Source organism: Akebia trifoliata, chromosome 13 (assembly GCF_017979445.1).
Source record: "Akebia trifoliata isolate Shusen 1 chromosome 13, ASM1797944v1, whole genome shotgun sequence".
NCBI lineage: Eukaryota > Viridiplantae > Streptophyta > Magnoliopsida > Ranunculales > Lardizabalaceae > Akebia > Akebia trifoliata.
Window position 1 is genome coordinate 25,689,060 of NC_141387.1, and position 22,970 is coordinate 25,712,029.

The following is a 22,970-nucleotide window of genomic DNA, read 5'->3' on the forward strand; positions in this document are numbered from 1 at the left end:
ATTATAAAAAGCGCGAAGAAAATTCATTTCTAAGAAATCGAGAAGACCCATAAGGGGTTCAAAGAAACAATGAAGTGAGGGCTCAAGAGCAAAAAGATGTGAATAGAACTCTGCCCTCCTCCACATCTAAACATAAAGTAATCACAAAAGATTCATTTACACATCCTCCAAATGCCTTCAACCATTTGTGCATAAGACATTCTATAGTAAGAATAATATTTGGGTATCTTCCTCTTTGCTATTAAATACCATTCTACTTTCATTTTTCCCCATGAATGGTAAAAGATCTCCAAAGCAAGCGGCCTTAGAAGAAAAAGCACAAGCAGGCAACATCAAAATATATCCAATATAGACTTCACCAATGTCCCACTCATCTCAAGTGCAAAATCAAGATCAAAGCATCAACTTCATGACAAATGATTCAAAATATAACTGGTTGGTGGATGACAGACATAGCTTGTGATCTTTTGAACTAAATATAGCATCCTTACTAAAGTGAATGCCCATAACGCTTGTTACAACATGAGGACGATACCGATAATTAGACATGAAAACGATGTTGAAAGCACAATATAATTGCACTATAATTTTCATAAAGCCTTGTTTGCCTTAGAACCTTGCACTTGATGAGCGACACCTACCTCATACAACTCAACCTTTTTTCTAACCTTTAAATGTACCATAATCTAGCCTTTCAAAAGCCTTTGCATGTGTAATCTTAGTTAATTTGGACTCCTTTTGAACTATATTGACTATCAAGTATTAACGACAATGTCCATGCATATTTATATATTTTCTTTTTAAAATTTTAATTAATAAAGTATTAATATTTTCAAATAATTATAACAAATGATTAAATGAATGTGCTCACACACTTGTAATAGTTTTCATATGCATTAGCATTTTCTTAATTTTTCCCAAAAAAAATTTAAATTAGTATGCTTTTAGTTTTATGGTAAACAAAGTTTATGTTGATTAAAAATTGTTGATTTTATTGATTACAAAAGTAAGAGTAAATGGATAATTAATCAATCATAATTGATTTGTAGTAATGAATGAATACCATGTAGTATGTACAACTTGTAAGTACTATTCATGATGAGCTTTAATAAAACACCTGCTAGCAGACGATGGAGTATCTCGTACCATGTTATAGACTGGGAAAATATGTAAAACATAAAATTTACTTATATAAATTTTCAAACATTGAGGTTACAATATATTAGAAATATTACCTAAAACAACCATGATTGTGCACTCAAATCTGATAAAATTACATCACAAATCCATAAATCTTATGCCTTTACACCTCCCACACTTCAACAATACCGTAAAATTGGTAGAAAATTCCACATATAAATTTTGATAGGGAACAAATTGCAATTTAAAAGCTTTAATATGTTCCACCAATTGAAGGAATGAATATTTGCAACTTCAAGTTCAGATGTCACTATTTAGTTTCACATGCAAGTAGGAATTGTAGACCTGTAAAGAACAGAGTATAACAGAGTAGAGACAGACTAATAAAGAGAAAACTTCAAATTAATTGAATAAAACTGACTTGATACCTAAACAAGGAAACTGATCCTATTATATAGGATCTGATACAGACTCCTACTGTAACAAAACAGCTACAATTGTGGCTAAAGATTACCACATTATTCAAACGTTACTGGACTAGTTCAAACTAGGACTCCTACTGACTTGTCCTTCCTGAATAGTAGCTCAACGACTCTAACAACCGAATACCATTCTAATACCCTCCCTTAAATTGGATGAGAAAAATAACATCAGTTTACGAAGCCCTGACGCAAGACCCTCCCGTAAGTGTGCATACACCTAGTAATGATCGAAGCTTCTCAAACACATTAATTTTTAGGGCTTTGGTGAAAATATCAGCAACCTGATCTTTACTCATGCAGTATTGGAGAACTATTGTTCTATCTTTGACAAGATTGCGCAGGAAATGGTAGCGCACATCAATATGCTTGCTTTGTCCATGTTCAACTGGATTTTTTGACAACTTTATTGCTGAGCTATTGTCACAATACACTGGAGTGCTCCCCTCTTGATGAAATTGCACCTCGCTTAGCATTCTTCGAAGCCATATAGCTTGACAAGCGCAATTGGCTGCAGCGATGTACTCAGATTCTGTGGTGGATAGGGAGACAATACTTTGTTTCTTTGACGACCAAGAGATAGCTCTTGTACCCAGCATAAAAGCATATCCAGAAGTGCTCTTCCTATCATCTAAATGTCCGGCATAATCACTATCTGAAAAACCAACCAAATTTGAAACGATTCCACTCTTGTATATAATGCCAAGATCAGTAGTACCACGCAAGTAGCGGAGAATTCGCTTGGCTGCATTGAAATGCACTTCTTTTGGATGCTCCATATACCTACTGATGAGGCTACAGCGTACATAATATCTGGTCGAGTTGCAGACAAGTACATGAGACATCTTACAAGCAGCTTGTACAAAGTGCTATCAATGGCATTTCCGGGAGGATCCTTTACAAGTTTAATACCTATTTCAACTGGCGTTCGAACTGGATTGCAATTTTGCATCTCAAATCGCTCCATTATCTCACGAGCATACTTCTTCTGTGAGATAAATATCCCTGCATCAGATTGGATCACCTCAATACCAAGGAAATAATGCATTAAGCCCAGGTCTGACATTTCAAACTCCCCCATCATCGAACTTCAGAAATACTGGAACATGGAAGGGTCATTCCCCGTGTAAATTAAGTCATCTACGTACAAGCACACAAGTAGAAAACTCCCTCCCGATTCAGATTTAACAAACATAGTAGGCTCATATGGACACTTCTGGAAACCAACTTTGATGAAGTACGACTCTATACAGCTGTACCAAACGCGTGGGGCTTGTTTCAGTCCATACAAGGCCCTACGGAGTCGATATACCTTCCCTTCATTCCCCTTCTTCACGAAGCCAGGGGGTTGATCAACGTAGACAGTTTCCTAGAGATCCGTGTAAGAACGCAGATTTGACGTCCATCTGAAAATTTTGCCAAGAATTCTGGGCTGCTAAGGCTAGGATCATCCGTATAGTTTCCAGTCTTGCAACCGGGGCAAACACCTCTTCATAGTCAATGCTTTGCCGCTGCTTGTACCCTTTTACGACCAACCCGGCTTTATACTTGTCCACGGTGCCTTCTGTGGTTAACTTGGTCTTGTATACCCACTTAACACCAATCGATTTCTGATCACGTGGAAGGTCGGTTAACTCCCATGTCTTGTTCTTCTCGATAGCATGAATTTCTTTATCCATTGCATCTTTCCATTTTGGATCTTGCACAGCTTGAGTGAAGGAGACCGGATCACAGTGTCCAAGTAAAGCTACTTGAGAGAGCATATCACTTGTGAGTGAGGCATCATGATTAGCTAAAAAAGCTACATGATCAACCGAATCTACTTCAGCAAATTTCGACACTCTATAGTCTTGAAGTCATGCTGGTTGACGCTTGATACGCTGAGGGCGAGGGTGCTGTTCACTTGGAGTTTGATCCTCAACTCTAAGGGAGCTTTGCAAAGGCGAAGATGGATTTGAGAGCTGGTCTGTATCAGAAGTACCTAAATTGTTTTGAGGGCTGGCTGTAGTAAGGCTTTGGGGCTGCAACTCCTCAGAAATATGGAGATCATTACCAATGGCTGTAACAGAACTTTCACCTTCATCCATATCAAAATCAGCAAGTATTTGCTGCCCCGAAGAAGTAATACCCCAAGGCCACATATGTGCTTCATCAAAAACGACATCTCGGTTGATGATACACTTCTGACTAATGGGACTGTACAGCTTATAAGCTTTATAGTGTTCACTAATGCCAAGAAAAATGCATTTCTCACCCTTGTTATCGAGCTTCTTCCGCTTCTCATCTGGAATATGGGCATAAGCAATACACCCAAATACTCGCAAGTCAGCAACACTAGGCTTCCTTCCGCTCCATGCTTCTTGTGGAGTCATATTCCTTACAGCCTTAGTAGGACATACGTTCAATAAACGAACACTCCATAGCACAACTTCAGGCCAGAAAGTTTTTGGAAGCTTTGATGTCCGCAACATACTACGCACCATGTTGAGGATGGTGCGATTTTTCCATTCGGCTACCCCATTCTATTGAGGGGTGTAAGATGCCGTGAGCTGTCTACGAATGCCATGCTGTGCACAAAAACTCTAGAAGGCATGTGAGGTATAGTCTCCTCAGCGGTCTGATCTGAGAATTTTGACTGGCAATCCAACTTCTTTTTCTACAAGGGCTTTAAATGTCTTAAAGATAGACAAAGCTTCCGATTTTGCCTGCAAGAAATATACCCAGGTTTTCCAAGTAAAATCATCAATGAAAGTGATGAAGTATCAATTTTTACCATTAGAATGAGGAGTAATCGGACCACAGATGTCGGTATGAATCAGCTCCAAAGACTTTTTTGCTCTCCATGCTTTCCCTTTCGGAAACTTATCACGGTGTTGTTTACTAACAACACAATCTTCACAAAATGCTGGATGGTAGTCTATCTTTGGAAGGCCTTTCACCATGCCTTTGTGATAAAGAAGCTTCAAGGAACTGAAGCTAAGATGACCATATCGTAGATGCCATAACCAGGAATGATCATCGACGATACTAGCAAGACATGGAAGATCATCAGAGTCTAAATGCAAGGGAATCAAACGATTTTTGGTGATACAGACCTGGGCAAGAAGGCGTTCTTGTGGATCTTCTATCCGACAAAAACCACTTCTAATGATGAAAGCATACCCTCCTCTTGAAGCTGACCGATACTAAGCAAATTGCTCTTCAAATCTGGGACATAGAAAACACTCGAGATAGTTCGAGTAGTGTGATCTTTAGCCCGGAGTTTCACATCGCCAAATCCCATTACGAAAACCTTTGAATGATCTCCAAACTTTACAGAAGTTCGAACGGTTTCATCCAAGTTTGAAAACAAGGATCTATCTCCGGACATGTGATTACTTGAGCCACTGTTTAAGTACCACATGTTAGAATGGCTATCTTCTACAGAATGATAAGCCATTAAAAGAGCAATTTCTTCTTCTTTTTCAGCGAAATTGGACTTCTCGCCTTTCTCTTTATATAACTTAGCCGTGCAAGTTGAACGGTAATGGCCATACCTGTGACACCGGTAACACTTAATATTGGACTTCTTGCTGGATTTCGATTCTTGGGCTCCTTCATTTGGATTACGTCTAGCTCCATTGCTATGACTAGCACCTCTTTCTCGTCCCCGACCAGAACCTGTCCCTTTAGAATTTTTATGGCTCAAAAACAAGGCTTGTTCGGAGGTCTCATGTTGGTTCATTCTCTGCTCATGAACCACCATAGAACTCTCCAATTCATTGATGGAGAGGGTATCCAAATCATTGGATTCTTCAATGGAACACACCACATACTCAAACTTTGGAGTCATCGACCGCAAAATCTTCTCAATGATGACAATATTTGTCATTTTGTCACCATGTATACGCATCTTGTTTGCAATAGCCATCATTCTTGAGAAGTACCCTGAAACGATCTCTCCAGATTGCATACGAAGAGTCTCAAATTCTGAACGAAGAGCTTGAAGATACGCACGTTTCACCTTGGCTGTTCCACGATACTTCTTCTTCATAGAATCCCAGATTTCTTTATAAGTATCTCTTGCTAGAATCGTCTCCAAGATCGACCAATCAATGGCTTGGAAAAGAAAATTCTTAGCCTTCAAGTCCTTCAGCCGTCTCTGCTCCAACTCATTTTTCTGAGCATTTGTCAATGCTCCTAGTGCTTCTGCATTTACTGGTTCACCGAAACCAAATTCAACAATGCTCCAATACTCCTTCGATCTCAGAAAGTTCTCCATGAGCATACTGCAATGGTCATAGTGACCATCGAAACGAGGAATAGAGGCTTGCACAAAATACTCTCTCAGCCATTGAAACAACCAGCTGAATAGCAACTCTCCTGGCTTGCTGAAATCACCAAACCAAGCTCTGATACCAGTTGTAGACCTGTAAATAACAGAGTAGAGACAGACTAATAAAGAGAAAACTTCAAATTAATTGAATAGAACTGACTTGATACCTAAACAAGGAAACTGATCCTATTATATAGGATCTGATTCAGACTCCTACTGTAACAAAACAGCTACAATTGTGGCTAAAGATTACCACATTATTCAAACGTTACTGGACTAGTTCAAACTAGGACTCTTACTGACTTGTTCTTCCTGAATAGTAGCTCAACGACTCTAACAACCGAATACCATTCTATTAGGAATCAACTTCTGGAGATAAAATGGGATTTATTAGATGAGTTTAAGGGCTGAAAATTTCAATTTTCCTAAATTCTAAGAAGAAATAAAATGTAATTTTAAAGCTTAAGTGTATTCTACTAGTCGAAAGAATAAAATTTTTGCAAGTTTTAGTTCAAATGTCACTATTTGTTTTCACATGCAAGTAGGAATGAACTTCGGCAGATACAATGAGATTTAGATGGCTTTCAAGGGTTGAAGAGTTCAATTTTCAAAAATTCTAACAAAGAATAAAATGCAATTTTAAAGCTTCAGTGAAAATATTCTATTAAACAAAAAATTGAGAAATGACAAGTTATTTGCATAAAAGAAAAGTCTCAATTTTTGGATAGTATAAGAGAAAATTTCCATGAATTTTTTTGAAATTATGGAAATTTAATACCTTATTTCATATAGTACTTACATAACACTTATCTAATAAACATGGTCATAAGTTAATACAATATCACGACAAATGAGAGCCTTTGGTTATGGTAAGAAATGCATCACAAAAGATAAAATCGTCATAATTTCAACATTCAACCAATGACTATAGCACTCATTGACTTTCTTCACACTTACAGTTGTAAACCTGGTTCAGTGACCCAAGAAGGAAGGCTTCCAAAAAATCCATTGTACGACAAATCTCTACAATCATAACATATAAGCCATGGTCAATATGTAGTCCACACAACTGACAAGACAATCTATGTTAAATTGACACTTGATAACCTTCTAGTTGTCTAGCTGCGTGCATTTCTACATATTTCCATGAAATATAATGAAATATTTCCATTTCCACAGGGCCTAACTTAACACGAAATTTAATAGACAATTTATTTTTTGTATATATTCCACAATTTTTTTTTGTATATATTTTGGTGGAAATCATTTTGATTTCATGAAGTATTTTGGTAAATCGTAAATTCAACCGAAATAAACGAATTTCGAGCATAGAAATGAAGAATCTGGTGGAAATATTTCAATGCAAAAATAAAATTCCTCTGAAAATATTTTTTTTTGAAACAAATTAAAGAAAAAATTAAATATATAAAACTAACAAAAAGTATTTAAAAAAAACAAATTAATAAAAATCTTGTAGAAAGGATGTGAAGATTACGTATGGTATTCGTTCATTTTAGTAAAAATGACTAGGTAGATTTCTATAGACCATTTTATTTTGATTATTCTTGGCATATTAGCAAGTTCTTAAAGCATGCACATAAAATTGTCCATGTTCTAATTACTCGGATAGAATAATGCTGAACTGACCTCAAGATTGGACCTCACTTTGCACACCCTGATGTGAAGTGCATGGGAACCATAGATTCTTTCCTCGAGATAAGAGTGAAAAAGCAGCTATGGTTCCTATCCACTTTCACGTCAAGATGTGTGATATAAGGTCCAATCTTGAGGTCACTCCAACACGACTCACTAGGATATATAATTAATAAGCATTTGACAATAAAATATAATAAGTTGTTAATTTCATACTTTACCATTTGTTCATTTAAGCAATTGTTTTAAGCAATTAGATACTAGCAAAACGCAAATCTAATCATTACTAATATTTATTTACACGCTCCATAAGGTTGTTTCTTGTTGTTTGATGACTTATGGGTGTGCTTTCATGCATATTTTATAATTTCTCACAGTTTTAGTGAGAAGTTTCTAAAATATTTCCACTATTTCAAAAAAATTCCTGAAAATTGCACTTTCTTCCACACATGAATGAAATATTTTGACGAAATGTTTCCATTCCCAAGCTAACCAAAACCGATGTTTAATACATTGGGATGAAGTCATCATGTCTCCAGTCACTCCATAGATTTGGGTGTAGAACTTCTGCATTTTTGCCTTCATGTTTCTTCTTAAGTGTTCAAAACATACTAAATCTATAATTATTTTTAGCATATACATGTACAAATTATTCCAAGTAACCTCCTATGAATATGTTCTATGTGTGACGTGCCTACCCATCTGATTCTTTTAAAGTGAACCATGACTAATCTTCATTTCCACGCTCCTTATAGTAGTTTATTTTAATTGGATGACTTAAGGGTTTGTTTTTATGCATATTTTATCATTTCTCATAGCTTTAATGAAATGTTTCTAAAATATTTCCACTATTTACACAACATTTCCATGAAAATTGTACTTACTCCCACACATAATGAAATATTTGGACACAAGGTTTCCATTTCTAAGCTAACCAAAACCGATATTTAATACCTTGGTATGAAGTCATCATGTCTTCAGTCACTTCATAGATTGGGGTACAACACTTTTGCATTTTCTTCTCCCTATATCTTCTGAAGTGTTCCAAACATACTATATCTACAATTGTTTTTAGCCCTAGATATACTGGTACAAATTTATTGCAAGTAACCTCCTATGAATCTGTTATGTATGATGTGTCTATCCATGTGGGGTTTTTTTTTTTTTTTTAATTTTTCAAAAATTTATTGTCCACCCCGTAATCTAATTTTCAATGTATCACCTCTCCAAAACCAATTATCAGTTTTTCTTCTTTCCTATGAATTTATCACCAAGTGTGATTATTCATATCCATAGAAGACAATTAAAATAAAATAAAAAACCAATTCTGAACAGATTTAAGAATATGAATCAAGCATAAAGATGACACAAGACTAAAATAGATCCATCACCATCACTTAATGCCTTATCCAAGTTATTTAGTCGACAAAACGAATCCTACGTCATCATTATGTTTCTACTCGTAAAACATTGAAGAAAAAAGTTGATAATAACAAACATGTTAAATTTCAAGGGATGAAGAGCACTAATGAATTTATTTATTAAGTCCTACTACATATGGTATCCATTTTCAACAAATTTAGATAAAACAATAGTCAGATGAACTTACATATTGCGAAGTGACACAATTTTCTGGGAAGGTAAATTGCCAGATAATTGATTATTTCCGAGAAACCTGTAAATGGAGGCAATAATAGCAGGTAGCACAATTTAATTAAGAAGCAGATGTACGAAGTTAGGACTCACGTAAGAGTTTAGCAAAATTGGTTTTCTTACAAATAAGATAGTGACTTCAAATTGAAGAGAGAGTCTGGAAGTGGTCCAGACAAGTTATTGAAACTCAAATCCCTACAACAGTTGAATAATCTTATGTGGGTAAGCAAAAAAAAGCAAAAAAAATTAGGAGTAAGAAATACTGGATGACCAAATAGAATATAAAAAAATAATTACATATTCCTCAAGGAGCAACCACAAAAATTATTTTATTTGTTCTTATAGTAAGAAACAACACATAAGCAGGAACATCTTACAGCTGCGCCAAACTTTGGTACTCTCCAATATTGGACGGAATAGTACCAGAGATGTTGGTGTTGCTCAAGATCCTACAAACATGTAAATATATAAATTAGTAATACTACTCATAATATATATATAAATTAGTAATACTATATGGATCAAACCCATATTCTCTTACAAGATTCCGAGAGCCTTCATATCCCTAATAAATGCTAGAGATGAGCTCCCATTGGATAAATCGCTTATTCGCCTGTAAAATTGTATATAGTTAATGAAATAAATCTTATATTAAAGTCTAATGTTCTTTCTCTCTCTCTCTCTCTCTCTCTCTCTCTTAAGTATATATACGAGAGAGAGAAACACACACACAAATAAATCCGGCCAGTGTAGATTGACACATTTTCTGACAATAAATTATCTAGGGTCATGGACCACACATGGTCACCAAATTCGACGATTTATTGAAAAAGTCACGAATAAGTCACCCACAACTTTACGTGACACAAATTTGTGGTGGTAGGTCGTATTTGCATGGATTAGTCCCATTTCCAAAGGGGGTGACACCTTGTTGCAGTGCAATGTTTGGGGAATGTTTCATTTTGAATAGGTGAATGTTTTGGTTTTTTTCTTCAACCAAAACATTCCGCCAAAATAACATCTTAAACCTTGAACAATATTATCCCTAGACAAGATAAAGAAAAAGACATGCATGCATAATGAACATAAATGGACTATTCTACCCTTACAATGAAGTGGACATAAATCACAAAACAATAGGCAAACCATGAGATTTTTGCTACAGTAACAGTTAAAGAAAGATATTCAATGTTAATGCTAGATGGAGGAGAACCTAGAAGAATCCAAACAAGAATAAATCTCAAATACTTTCCTTTATCCTTTATTTTTATTCAGTACCTCTAAAAAGAGCAACACTATCAAAGGCAAAGGCCACTAGGACCTCATAAAGTAGTAGTGGATATTCCTCTAAATAATTACCCCCATCCCTTTCTTTATCCCTAGCTCTAGTTATATTGATCTGCAAATAATAAAACTGTAAGTTTCTGAGAAAGAGTTGCTCACTGATTTCTCTTATCTTGAATGAAAGATTACACAGAAATATATAGAGGAGTTGGCTGCAATAGGCAAGCCCTAAGATTAGGAACTAATCAAGCTAACTGAGGAAAGAGTCCTCCACTAATCTAGGAAATAAAATAACTATGAGATCTGGTAATATACAGCCAGAATCTCCTTATTAAGATATTCCCAAAATATTAGATATAATCCCTAAAAGTCCTAACTAACTTTGACTGAGAATTTCACACTCCCCCTCAAGTTGGGTTGTAAATATTGTAAATGCCCAGCTTGTGACTCAGTTCTTCAAAGTTAGGTCTTGAAAGCGCTTTAGTAAGTATGTCTACAGTTTGTGATCTCGTAGGAGTGTAAACCAACTGCACTACTGCATTCTCAATTTTCTCTGAGATGAAGTGCCGATCTATCTCAACGTGTTTCGTCCTATCATGATGCACAGGGTTCTTTGCAATGCTTATGACAACTTGGTTATCGCAGAACATCTTGATGGACTTCTCAACTACTACTCCCAACTCACTAAGTAGTCTTTGTATCCACATTCCTTCACAAATACCAAGAGCTAAAGCTCTAAATTCAGCCTCTGCGCTGCTTCTTGAGATTATGGACTGTTTCTTACTTCTCCATGTCACAAGATTTCCCCAAACATAAGAACAATACCCTAATGTCAATCTCCTATCTGACAAATCTCCTACCCAATCTACATCTGAGAAGACTTCAACATCTCTCTTGTCATTCTTTTTGTATAATAAGCCTCTTCCTGGAGTCATCTTAAGATACCTCAAGATCCTATTCACAGTTTTCATGTATTCTTCTGTTGGGTTGTTCATACACTGACTTACAACACTAACATAGAAGCCAATATCAAGTCGAGTGTGTGAGAGGTAGATAAGTCATCCAACTAGTCTCTGATATCTCCCCTTGTCTACTAGTGCACTTTCCTTCTCAGTTCTTATCTTCTTGGTAGAATCCATTGGAGTGTCTGCAGGTTTACATCCAAGCATACCTGTCTTGTTAAGCAAATCCAGAATATATTTACATTGGGAGACAATTATACCTTTCTTCGATTGTACCACCTCCATGCCAAGAAAGTATCTAAGGTTTCCGAGATCCTTGATTTCAAATTCCTTAACTAAAAGCATCTTCAATCTCAGGAGTTCTTCCTCATAGTCACCTGTTAGGATGATGTCATCGACATATACAATCAACACTGCTATTTTCCTTTCTGGAGAAAATTTCACAAATAGTGTATGATTTTCCTAACATTGAGTGTACCTATGTTTAATCACTGACTTTGCAAACCTATCAAACCATGCTTGTGGAGATTGTTTGAGTCCGTATAGAGATTTTTTAAGTTTGCACACCTTATTGTTGTTGAAGGAAGTTTCCAGTCCTGGAGGTATCTCCATATACACTTCTTCATCCTAGGCACCATTCAAGAATGCATTCTTGACATCTAGTTGATGCAAGTGGCCAATCTTAGTTTGCTACAAGGGAGAGGAAAACTCTGATAGTGTTGAGTTTGGCCATTGGAGCAAATGTTTTTTTGATAATCTATTCCATAAGATTATGTAAAGCCCTTAGCTACAAGATGGGCTTTAAATCTCTCATTACTTCCAACGGCCTTATGTTTCATTGTAAAGATCCACTTACAACCAACTGATTTCTTCCCACGGGGAAGTTCTGAGATTACCCATGTGCCATTTTTCTCCAAAGCTTTAATTTCTTCTCTAACTGCTTTTCTCCACTTTGGATTTTTGAGAGTTTCCTGAATAGAGCTAGAGAACTGTACGTTGTCAAGAGCAGAAACAAATACCTGATAGGAAGGTGTCAAGCCGTCATATGAATAAACCTGCAAATAGGATGATTCGTGCATGTTCTAATACCTTTTCTCAGAGCAATTGGAATATTTGAATTATTAATAGCAGGAGCAACAATATCAAGATCAACAGTATCTTTACCCAAGTGAATTTCAATTGGTTTTGGATCCGGTTCAGATTCTTGGTCATATGTGAAAGGTGTTGTGTGCTGTATCTCCCTCTCAGACTTCTTCTTTTTCCTAACATAGACACGATGCTTATCATTTGCACTATGTGGTGATGGAAGATGACTCTCAAATTGGTGGACTGGTGACTGAATCTCGGATTGGTGGATTGATGACTGAGGTGGCACATTGATTTCAAGATTTGGAGGATGGTTGATTTCTGGATAAGTGACTGAAACAGATTGTGGTGGCTGTGAGGAGTCCCCAGGATGAAGAGTATGGTCTGGATTGGTTTCAAAACCATGAATAATGTCCCAAAATTGATAGTATCTCATGTTCTCCCCCTGAATATCGGATTTGGGGTAGTAGGATTGATGTTCAAAGAATGTTACATCCATTGAGTTATACACCTTTCTAGTTATAGGAGAGTAGCACTTATAAACCTTTTGATTTGGGGAACATCCAAGAAAGATACATTTGATGGATTTAGGGTCTTATTTGCTACGATATTGTTGATGTATGTGAACAAAAACTGAGCACTCGAATATTTTAGGAGGAAGTGAGGAGATGATTTTACTATGTGGGAAGGAGTTAAGGAGAACTTGACGAGGAGTTTGGAACTTTAGAACCCTGAAGGGCATTCTATTGATAAGGTATGCAGCTGTAAGGACTACTTCTCCCCAAAATTGTTTTGGAGCGTGAGTAGAGAACTTGAGAGACCGTGCTACTTCTAACAAATGTCTATTTTTTCTCTCTGCAGCCCCATTTTGTTGGGGAGTGTCAACACAGGAACTCAAGTGAACTATACCCTGACTCAAGAGATAGGTACTGAGGATAGATTTGAAGTATTCTCTGGCATTATTAGTTTTTAGGACTTGGATCTTGGTTTGGACTTGAGTTTGTATCATGGAGTTGAAATTTTGAAAATTTTGGCCTACTTCAGATTTTTCTTTCATAAGAAATATCTAGGTCAATCTAGTGTGATCATCAACAAAGGATACAAACCAACGTGTTCCTGTCATATTTTTAATTCTTGAGAGGCCCCACACATCACTATGAATCATGGAAAATGAATGAGATGATTTATATGATAGAATAGGATAATGGTTCCGAGTATGTTTGGCAAATTGACAAAGTTCACAACTGAAAATTTTCGAACTTTTATTGATAAACAAATAAGGAAATAAGTTTTCAAGGTACATGAAATTTGGATGACCAAGGTGATAGTGCCATAACATAATCTCACTATCTTTATTGACATTGAAATTTAAAACTAACCAACTCTTAAAGGACACACAACTTGCATTCTAAGCTTGTCTTCTTGGAAAAGAATCGTCTTTGAGAAGATAGACTCCAGAACACAACTCAGCACTGCCAATTGTCCTCACCAAATCCAATTCCTGAAATTCACACTAATTTGGGAAAAACTTAGTGATGCAGTCAAGATCACGAGTCAATGTACTGATTGAGAACAAATTAAAGTCCAAATTAGGGACATAGAGAACATAGTTTAGATTCAGGTCCTTTGTAATCCTGATTAAACAGGTTCCAACAACTTTGGATAGAGATCCATCAGTTATTCGGACTGTGTGATTCTCATGGCATGGGTTGTATTCGTGAAATATTGTTGCATCTCCCGTCATGTGGTCTGATGCTCCAGAGTCAATGATCTACGATCTTGAATGCCTTTTATTAACTGTAAAGGCATTGGAAAAATTACCTTCTATGCTAAAATGCTTCCAAGGACAGAAGAGCTTGACTAGGATATTGAACTTTGGCTGAAGAGCTTCTGTAGGACTTCGAGTTGTTCTTTGGTAAAAGGGTTTGGCTCGGTAAGTGTTGGATTTTCATTTGTGGTGACAACAACATTGGCTCGGCTTTCCCTATCATTTGCTGATCGTGATGGCTTCTAGTCTACAAGTTTGCCATGAATTTTCCAGCAATTTTCTCTGAGATGTCCAGGTTTGCGGCAGTGGTCACACCAAGGTCTCCCTTTTTTCTGTCAATTGTCATTATTATTGTTCGGTTGGGTTCCACAAATTGCAAGGGCAGATCCTTCGAGTGTGGGAGAAGAATTTTGAAATCCCATCATCACCTTCTTCCTACTTTCCTCACGACGAACTTCTAAGATTGCCTTTCTAATACTCAATAGAGGCTTTGTCCCCATTATTCTGTCTCTGACTTCGTCCAAGTTTTTGTTGAGGCCGAGAAGAAATTTGAAGGTCTGTTTTTTCTCCACAATTTTCCTGTATAGGGTTGTGTCTTCCGAACACTTCCATGCGTAGACTTCGAACATATCTAGATGTTGCCAGTGGCGGGTAAGAGTATTAAAATATTGAGTAACCATGAGATCCTCTTGGCGCAGATCATGCAATATGGCTTCAATTTCAAACAATTGTGAAGTATTTTCAAAACTTCAATGTCTCTCTTGCAGCATCCCAGATTTCCTTGGCTGTTCTGTACAAAAGGAAATTCTCTCCTATATCTTTGTTCATCGAATTAATCAGCCATGACATCACCATACGGTTCTCGGTTTTCCATAGCTTGAATTTAGGGTCAGTCTTCTCCGATTCAGTGACTTCACTAGTGAAGTAATCGTCTTTTCCTTTTTCCGCAAATAAACATTATCATGAATTGGGACCATTGGAGGATATTTTTTCCGTTGAGTTTGTGACTTGTGATGAGAGGAGAAGAATGTTCTATTCCTCCATGATTGCTTGCAACAGGTGTTGTTTCTGGATTGGAGGTCACTTCGGATGTGGAGCTTTGTCTCTCAATAGCCATGCCGTATTTGGTCATGTGGGAGAATTAGATTTTCAAAACCTAGCTTTAATACCATGTAAGTTTCTGAGAAAGAGTTGCTTACTGATTTCTCTTATCTTGAATGAAAGATTACATAATTGCTCTTTCAAGAAAGCACAATAGTACCAATGTATAATAAGAGAACTACCTTACTATGTGAAGATCAAAAGAAACATGGAGAAATCAACATGATTACAAGTGAAACCAACATAATGGGAAAAAAGGGTACTAAGCCTTTGAAACCATGTCCATTGACATAGTTTTAACCCATAGCTCAATGTAGAAAACAGGCATGACTGAATTGTTTAGGATCAAAGTATACTAGAGGTTGTTCTATATAAACCTCGTGAGATGCCCATTCCAAAGACAAACCTCACAAAATAACTCAATCCATTTAGGCAGCTGATTGTACTAGTTAACTAAGTTATTTAACAAGATTTTGAAAACTAAAAATATGCCAAACAAATGGAGAAGTACTATAACGCCTCAGGCCCACAATGGTACAATATTGTCCATTTTGGGCCAAAGTCCGCACGACTTTAAAACGTGTTGTACCATGTAGGGTCTAGTTTGTCCTTATAGACCATGATCTAAATGTGCTCTTGTCTGATGTGGGCCTAATCACACTCCTCCCTACCATTCCACCTTGCCACATGACGAGTTCAGTTTGACCCTTTGGTCTTCATAACCCTTTCCATGTCCAGCCAGTGGCACACCGACTAGGCTGTGACAATCTCCCCACCAAACAGGAAGAGTCGTCATCGACTCTAATACCATTTGTAAAGCCTCAGGCCTACAATAGTACAATATTGTCCGTTTTATGCCGAAGCCTGCACGACTTTAAAACACATTGTACTATATAGGGTCTGGTTTGTCCTTATAGACTAGGATCTGAACATTGTCCTATCCAATGTGAACCTAATCGCACTCCTCCCAACCATTCCAACTTGCCACGTGACAACTCTACTTCGACCATTTGGTCTCCGTAAACCTTTCCACGTTTAGCTAGTGGCACACCGGCGAGGCCGTGACAATAATGTAATGACCTAAAATTTTAACATCTTGAAGAAAATTCTTATATCAACCAAATAAGAAAAAAAAAATTAGAAGTTGATTTTGATAAATTCAATTACACCATTAAGTCTTATATCGAAAAATCACCCAAAATAGACTATAAGTTCGTTTAAATCGGAATTCAAGACATAGACTTTTTAATCAAAAGAAAACAAATCCTATAATTACCATAGTCACCAAGTCGGGGTTCGGAAATAAGTCGGCAGGGGGAAAATTAGGTAAAATCAGGAAACATTGGAAAAAAGTCGGGAAAAAATTGAGCTAGGTTAGGGCTTTGTAATCGTTCCTACTAACAAGCGATTTCATATTAAATCATCAAGTTCCATATTAAACTAGAATGATAAATCAAGAATTTCCATGTTGATTGATTAAGGTCTAGAAAGTGGTTTTTAGAGCCCTTATTGCATAAACTTTACGGATAAACTACTCACTTAATCCTTTTTTTAGATATAATGCATTGTTACTTCGCAATAATTGATGTTTTCCATAAAATGATATATTTTGGGAACTAATTACTGTTATTTTCATGTAATAGGAAAATGTCGTAAATTTCCGAAAACAAATTAGAAAATTCGAAAAAGCCACAGCGATCAAGGATTCGGAAGAAGTCAACTAACCAAGACCCAAGTCAATTGGGCCCACTTGGACCGCAGCGCTCTGGTCAACATGGGCGGCGCGATGATGTCGGTGAATCACTCCTTGAGATTTGCACAAGAACTTTGCGGCTGAGTATGTTTCGTATTGAATTAGGGTTTTGGACTTATTGTAATTACGAAAGGTTTCCGAACCATCGAAACCCTAATCTAGTCTCTATAAATAGGAGAACAGACTAGAGTTTTAGATATCTAGAATTTTAGGAACTTTCTTTCTTGTTTTTCTTCTAGCTTTTGTTTAAAATAGAAGTTGTAATCAAGGAGACTGTTGTCGATTTCAGAATCAAGAGCAATAAAGAAGACTTTCTATTCTCTCATCTCTATTCTCTTTCTCTTTTTCTTTTGTGCTTCTTTGATTTATTGCTCTTGCAATGACTATCAGCTAAATTCTCTGTTAAATCGGTCGAGGAAGCCTAAGTAAGTTTTTGTTAACCCTTTTATTATTCCTATATCTATGTTTTATAGTTTTATTGTGAAAATCTTTAAGTAAAAATTATCAGACGGAATATTGATTGTTCTACCGTTTTGATGGCTCATATTTTAATCAGTTCAAGATAAACCATGCTTTACAAAGAACATTTAATATTTCTCTTATAATTTCGACTTAATAATTGATTACATATTTTGGAATCCCTTCGTGATATAATTGATTAATCTTCCAATTCACGAACATTAGTTTTGTTTAGTGGATCGAGATAAATAGAGGACAATTAAAATATTAACAAAACTTGCAATGGTGGATCAAACCGATCTAAACTTTTTCATAGTGTTTTAAATCTTTTCTTTTAGTGTTTCTTTAGATAGTTTATTCTTGGAAACTATTTTTAAATTGGTTACGTAAATCTGAATCGGATTTGAAGCAAAAAAGAACATCGGATCAACGTTGTCTTTGTGAATTGATCCTTGCTTGCCAAGGTTTATATTTGTTCTTAATTTCATTGATAATCTACATCAAACATTGATATCATTTATGCATGCATCCACAACAAGTAACCACATATTCACAATATATTCAAGGTTAATACTATTGAAAATATAAAATTGACCACAATCATATGTAAAAATTAGGATTGATCAACACGTCAAAAACATCAAATCAATGTCATTCTCATTTGCATCCACACACTATTTTACACATTATTCTTGAAGTTTGTGATTTAATCGTGAAGTTCATAAAAGTTTGTATTATTAAAAAAAGTCGTGATTAAATCAGTGAACAAAAAAATCACGATTTAATCGCGACTTCTTTAATAAGTCGGAGACTTTGGTGACTATGATAATGACCCTTACGTCCCTAAGACTCTATAAATACCAAACTTCAAAAAAAAATTAGATTTTCCAGCTTCCACGTTTTTTACTATTCTGAAAAATAAACCCTAGAGAAAAATCCTAGCCTCCTTCAATCTTCTAGCCTGATTTCCGTCGATTTAGAGATTTCGTTGGATTTCGGCGTAAGAGGAGAATTCGATCAACTCATCACAAGCTTTAAGGAGAACCAAAGAAGTAGAACTTTCAATCACATTCAAGAGGGAAACTTCGACCCAACTCAGTCTTTTGCGTCTTCGGGGATTTTCTTGGCCTAGATCTAAGGTAGGGAACTCCTAGATCTTCCTAATAATCGTAGATTTCAATGCATCGTAGTTTTCAACTCAAAAACCTAATCTTTTATTATAAATTAGAGAAAAACAATGTCCCTTACGAAATACATGTTTAAAATAAATTGATTTGATGTTTTCTTGTGTATTGATCCAATTTCTCTTATTTTGTTCGTTTCTGCTTTCTATCGGTCAAAAGTATTTTCACAAAACTGAAAATAAACAAGTGCAATGCAATTAGAAACTCTCGATCGAAGAACAGTGTGACAATTTTCCGATTTGACTACAGCACAGTTAGACAGAAACCTTTCTACATTTAATTTTTTTAGGAGGTTTTTGTATCACAGTAGATTGCTGTGGAATTGTCATTTTCCCGAAAATAGGTTCCGTTTTGTACAAATTTAATGAAATGTTCTCTTTTTTCTACTTTCTATCAGCACCAAAAACTTTTTATCAAAGATTTAATAAATTTTATCACCATTGCAAACTAGAAGACATTCTAAGCCTGCCCAAAGAAATTCACTTTCTGGTGCCAATTTCACCGTGACCCAATGTGGGCTACACGCGGCATGGTGAAGGTGACATTTTATGCAGTGAAAATTTATTTTGTGACCCTTTTATCCTTCTATATTTCAAAACAAACTAGAAAGAGTTATCTTTTTGAAAAATGAGAAATACCCCTTTTAATCCAATGAAAATGATTGAGATGTTAAAACTTTGACGGATTACATTGTAAATGCGATGTCCTTGAATTATAAACAAGAATGTAGACTCTTTTTGTTTGAATGGATTTCCGGGGGTTAGTATTTACATTTTTATTATTGCGAGGCGATGTGCATGTTCATTTAAATTTTGTTATCACAGGACGATGTATACTATTATTTATGTTTGCCGTGTTAGGCAGTTGCATGGTAGGAACTCAAATATCCATTCAACACACTTGTGTGTTATTTTTCCCGTTTATTTTCAAAAAAGTAAAAGTATATATGTAATTATTTTGGAATCTGTTAAAGAGTTTGTGAATACCTAAAAAGATAGTTTATCATGTAATTTCCAGAGTGACATACTATCTTAGGATGTACGATTGGGATGGTAAACCCTTATATGTATTATGGGATGCATAAGGGAATAGCATCACAACTGAGATCTGGAAGATTTCGTTCTATATTTACCAGTGAACTATGTAATGTAACAATTGTGTGTGAAAGTCTAGAGATGTCTTCTGAAAATCATGTGTTCACTTGATAGGCTTAGATGAAGATAGCTAGTCAATGACCATTAACAGTCTAGAATAGTCAAATGTATTGACACTTCATGAAAGGACTTGTACTTTATGGTCACAGTCAACGGCCAACCTAAACCGAATAAATAGTCATCTAATTGTGGTAAGAGCAGTGACCATTAACAGTCTAGAATAGTCAAATGTATTGACACTTCATGAAAGGACTTGTACTTTATGGTCACAGTCAACGGCCAACCTAAACCGAATAAATAGTCATCTAATTGTGGTAAGAGCAGTGACCGGCCACAAATTAGAAACTAACGGTACAATTTCACACCAGTGAAGTCTGGAACAAATTCGAATCCTGATTGGGAGGTATCCAGTCATGATTCTCAAACTCTTAGCAACTACACTACCACTGTTCGTATTTAGAACTGTTAGATATATTTTATGGAATTTATTTGGATTATTTGCAAACTATTTAAATGATGCTCTATTTATACTTGATCAGTGTCTCAAAAAACTGATTTATCCGCACTTTTCCTAAGCATTTTTCTCGAATTCTGTCTTTATTTCATTAGATTAGGTAAATAAGTATATTAAGCCTCAATTTATCATGTTTCATGTTATATCATGCTAATTAAGCTTAATTGCACAAAATAAATGTAATTATCAGAAAACTATTCGCGTGTGTTCACTATACAGGTCAATGATCAACTCATCCAGATGAGCACCAAATCAATCAAACAAAAGTGCACTGCAATTAGGAAAACCAATCAAGCAACCATGCAAAACTGTAGATCAAGATGTCTCCAAATCACTGTGGCGCAGGTCACCTCGAATAGATCACCCTAAAAAAGCTCCAGTGTGCCTCACACGTAAGATTATATGAAAGAGTAATAGCAGCTATTTTTAGATCCTTCCAGAACACCTCAAGTATATAAATAGATCATTTTCCCAATTAGGAAAAAATCCTTGGTCCATTGTCCCTTCTCTCTTCTCCCCCCAATGCCCTTGGCATTTTTCTGAAATTTTCTATTTTTTTAGTTAGGTTTATTTCAGCAACTTCTGTAATTTATCAAGGAGTTAGTGTATATTGGTTATCACATGAATACAAGTGTTGTTTTTCTTACTTCTTGTATCCTTGCAATGACCATAGGCTAGACTCCCTCCATTAGTGAGAGGAAGAAGCCTAGGAGCAAGCTTTAATTATGTGTTTATATCTTTATCCTTCCATATTCTTTATGTTTTTATAGGGTTCTCTTCAAGGTTTTATCCAACTCCAATGGATTAAAGCTTTAGATGAATTTCTACACCTTATATGATTAACTTAGATGTTTTATAGTTAGATAAGATCAAGATAGAACATGTTTAATCTAGATATTTGTTGGTAAGAACTTCACACATTAGTAAGTGAAGCAGTCTTAACTATAGTTTTATTCCAAGCTTCATGTCAGATCTTCCAACCCAAGGAGCTCACACCAAGCCCTTGAGGTTGAATGCAAAGAAGGATAGATTTGAATACAGTTTTATTTGCAAATCTTATGTTACTCTAATCACTAATGGCTTTGTTTCTATTATTTTCTTAATATAAATTTCCTTTCCATTGCTTTAATTTCCAGCAACATTTACTTCTATTTTGTTTCAGAAAAACACAAAAACAAATTTTAAATTTGTAACTTAGATTAACTTCATTTTTGCTAACTTGGTAACATCCCCCCTTTCTCTTGGGTTCGATCCCTTACTTTCCCACAAGCTAAGGTGAGTATATAAATATTAATTTCTGATGAAATGACAAGAACGACATCAATACTTCCATCATAATTATGTAATTGGACTCTTGTTTACACTAAAAAATTTGCATGCGTTTCAAATGTTTTAGAATGGTTTAAAGCTTCATATTTGGGAGACTATTCGTTTGAGATAGTTGTTTACTTGGTAACTCCCCCGTTACTCACCCTACCATTTTAGTTACAAATCCTCCCCCAGTCTAGGAGCATTTAAAAGAGTCCCTAGAAGAGTTCCAACTTGTAGGACATACGGATGATTAAAGTCCACTTCCAAGCAAGAAATTGAACTATTTCTACTAATTCAATCACAGTTTAGGTGTTAGGGTATTTTGCTTCATTTTTCTTTATTTGAGTATGAGAGTGGGATTTTGATGTTTTTGCAAGAGTTCTTGTGTGTTGGCAAGGTGTTTCTTATTCTTTCTTTTATTATATTTTTGAGCTCTAGTTTCTACATCCAGATACTTTGTGGATATTGTCATGTTTATATTTTAGATTCTTTATTTTTCCACTGCAATAACATAGTCTATCATCGTAACATTTATTTATATTATTATCATTTTTGGGAGTTTTATTTTAGTGCCTTAGATTCTAGCATGGAATCATGGGGATTCGTGTTAGAATTTGGGACGCTACAAAATACCATGGTACCTATTTATAAAAAAACTGGTTTGGATACATTCACACACCATTCTTGACATAGAAAAAGCACACACTCATCAAGGAGGCCATATGAAAATGAGTCAAGGTTTGATTTTTGGTGAAGATGATTTTCTCACCATAGAGTTCTTCATCACAAAAGAGTCAAAAGAGTTTCTATGTGAGAATTATGTCAAGTCTTTTTGTGAGAGCTTGGTAGGGATTTATATTAATTAAAAGAGTCAAAGGACAAAAAAGTCCTTACAAATAATAAATGAATAAACTATCACTACTAAACAATTATGACTAAAATAACAACTAGATTATTTCTAATACTCCCCCTCCAGCTGGGGCAAATATATCAACTAAACCCAGCTTGACAAGGTGAGAATTAGTGATAGACAGACCAACAGACTTCATAAGCATATCGGCAAATTGATCTAAAGAAGGAATGAAGATTGTCTGAAGATCACCAGATTGAGCTTTCTCCTTAAGAAAGTGAATATTAACCTCAATATGCTTAGT

The 22,970-nt window shown here is 35.7% G+C and overlaps 1 protein-coding gene across 3 annotated transcripts in view; it reads right to left on the minus strand.

Annotated features, from left to right (window-relative positions):
- Nucleotides 1-22,970, minus strand: part of LOC147388127 (putative LRR receptor-like serine/threonine-protein kinase At1g56140) — a 78,561-nt gene that overhangs the window by 29,636 nt on the left and 25,955 nt on the right. For 2 of the 3 annotated variants that reach the window (XM_086421785.1, XM_086421787.1), the window contains 5 exons: nt 9,782-9,853; nt 9,618-9,689; nt 9,364-9,435; nt 9,197-9,262; nt 6,892-6,957 (listed from right to left, as the gene is read on the minus strand). In XM_086421785.1, coding sequence (XP_086277911.1) covers nt 6,892-6,957; nt 9,197-9,262; nt 9,364-9,435; nt 9,618-9,689; nt 9,782-9,853 — 348 coding nt within the window. The remainder of the gene's footprint in view (nt 1-6,891; nt 6,958-9,196; nt 9,263-9,363; nt 9,436-9,617; nt 9,690-9,781; nt 9,854-22,970) is intronic. The other variant, XM_086421786.1, reaches the window with a different exon arrangement.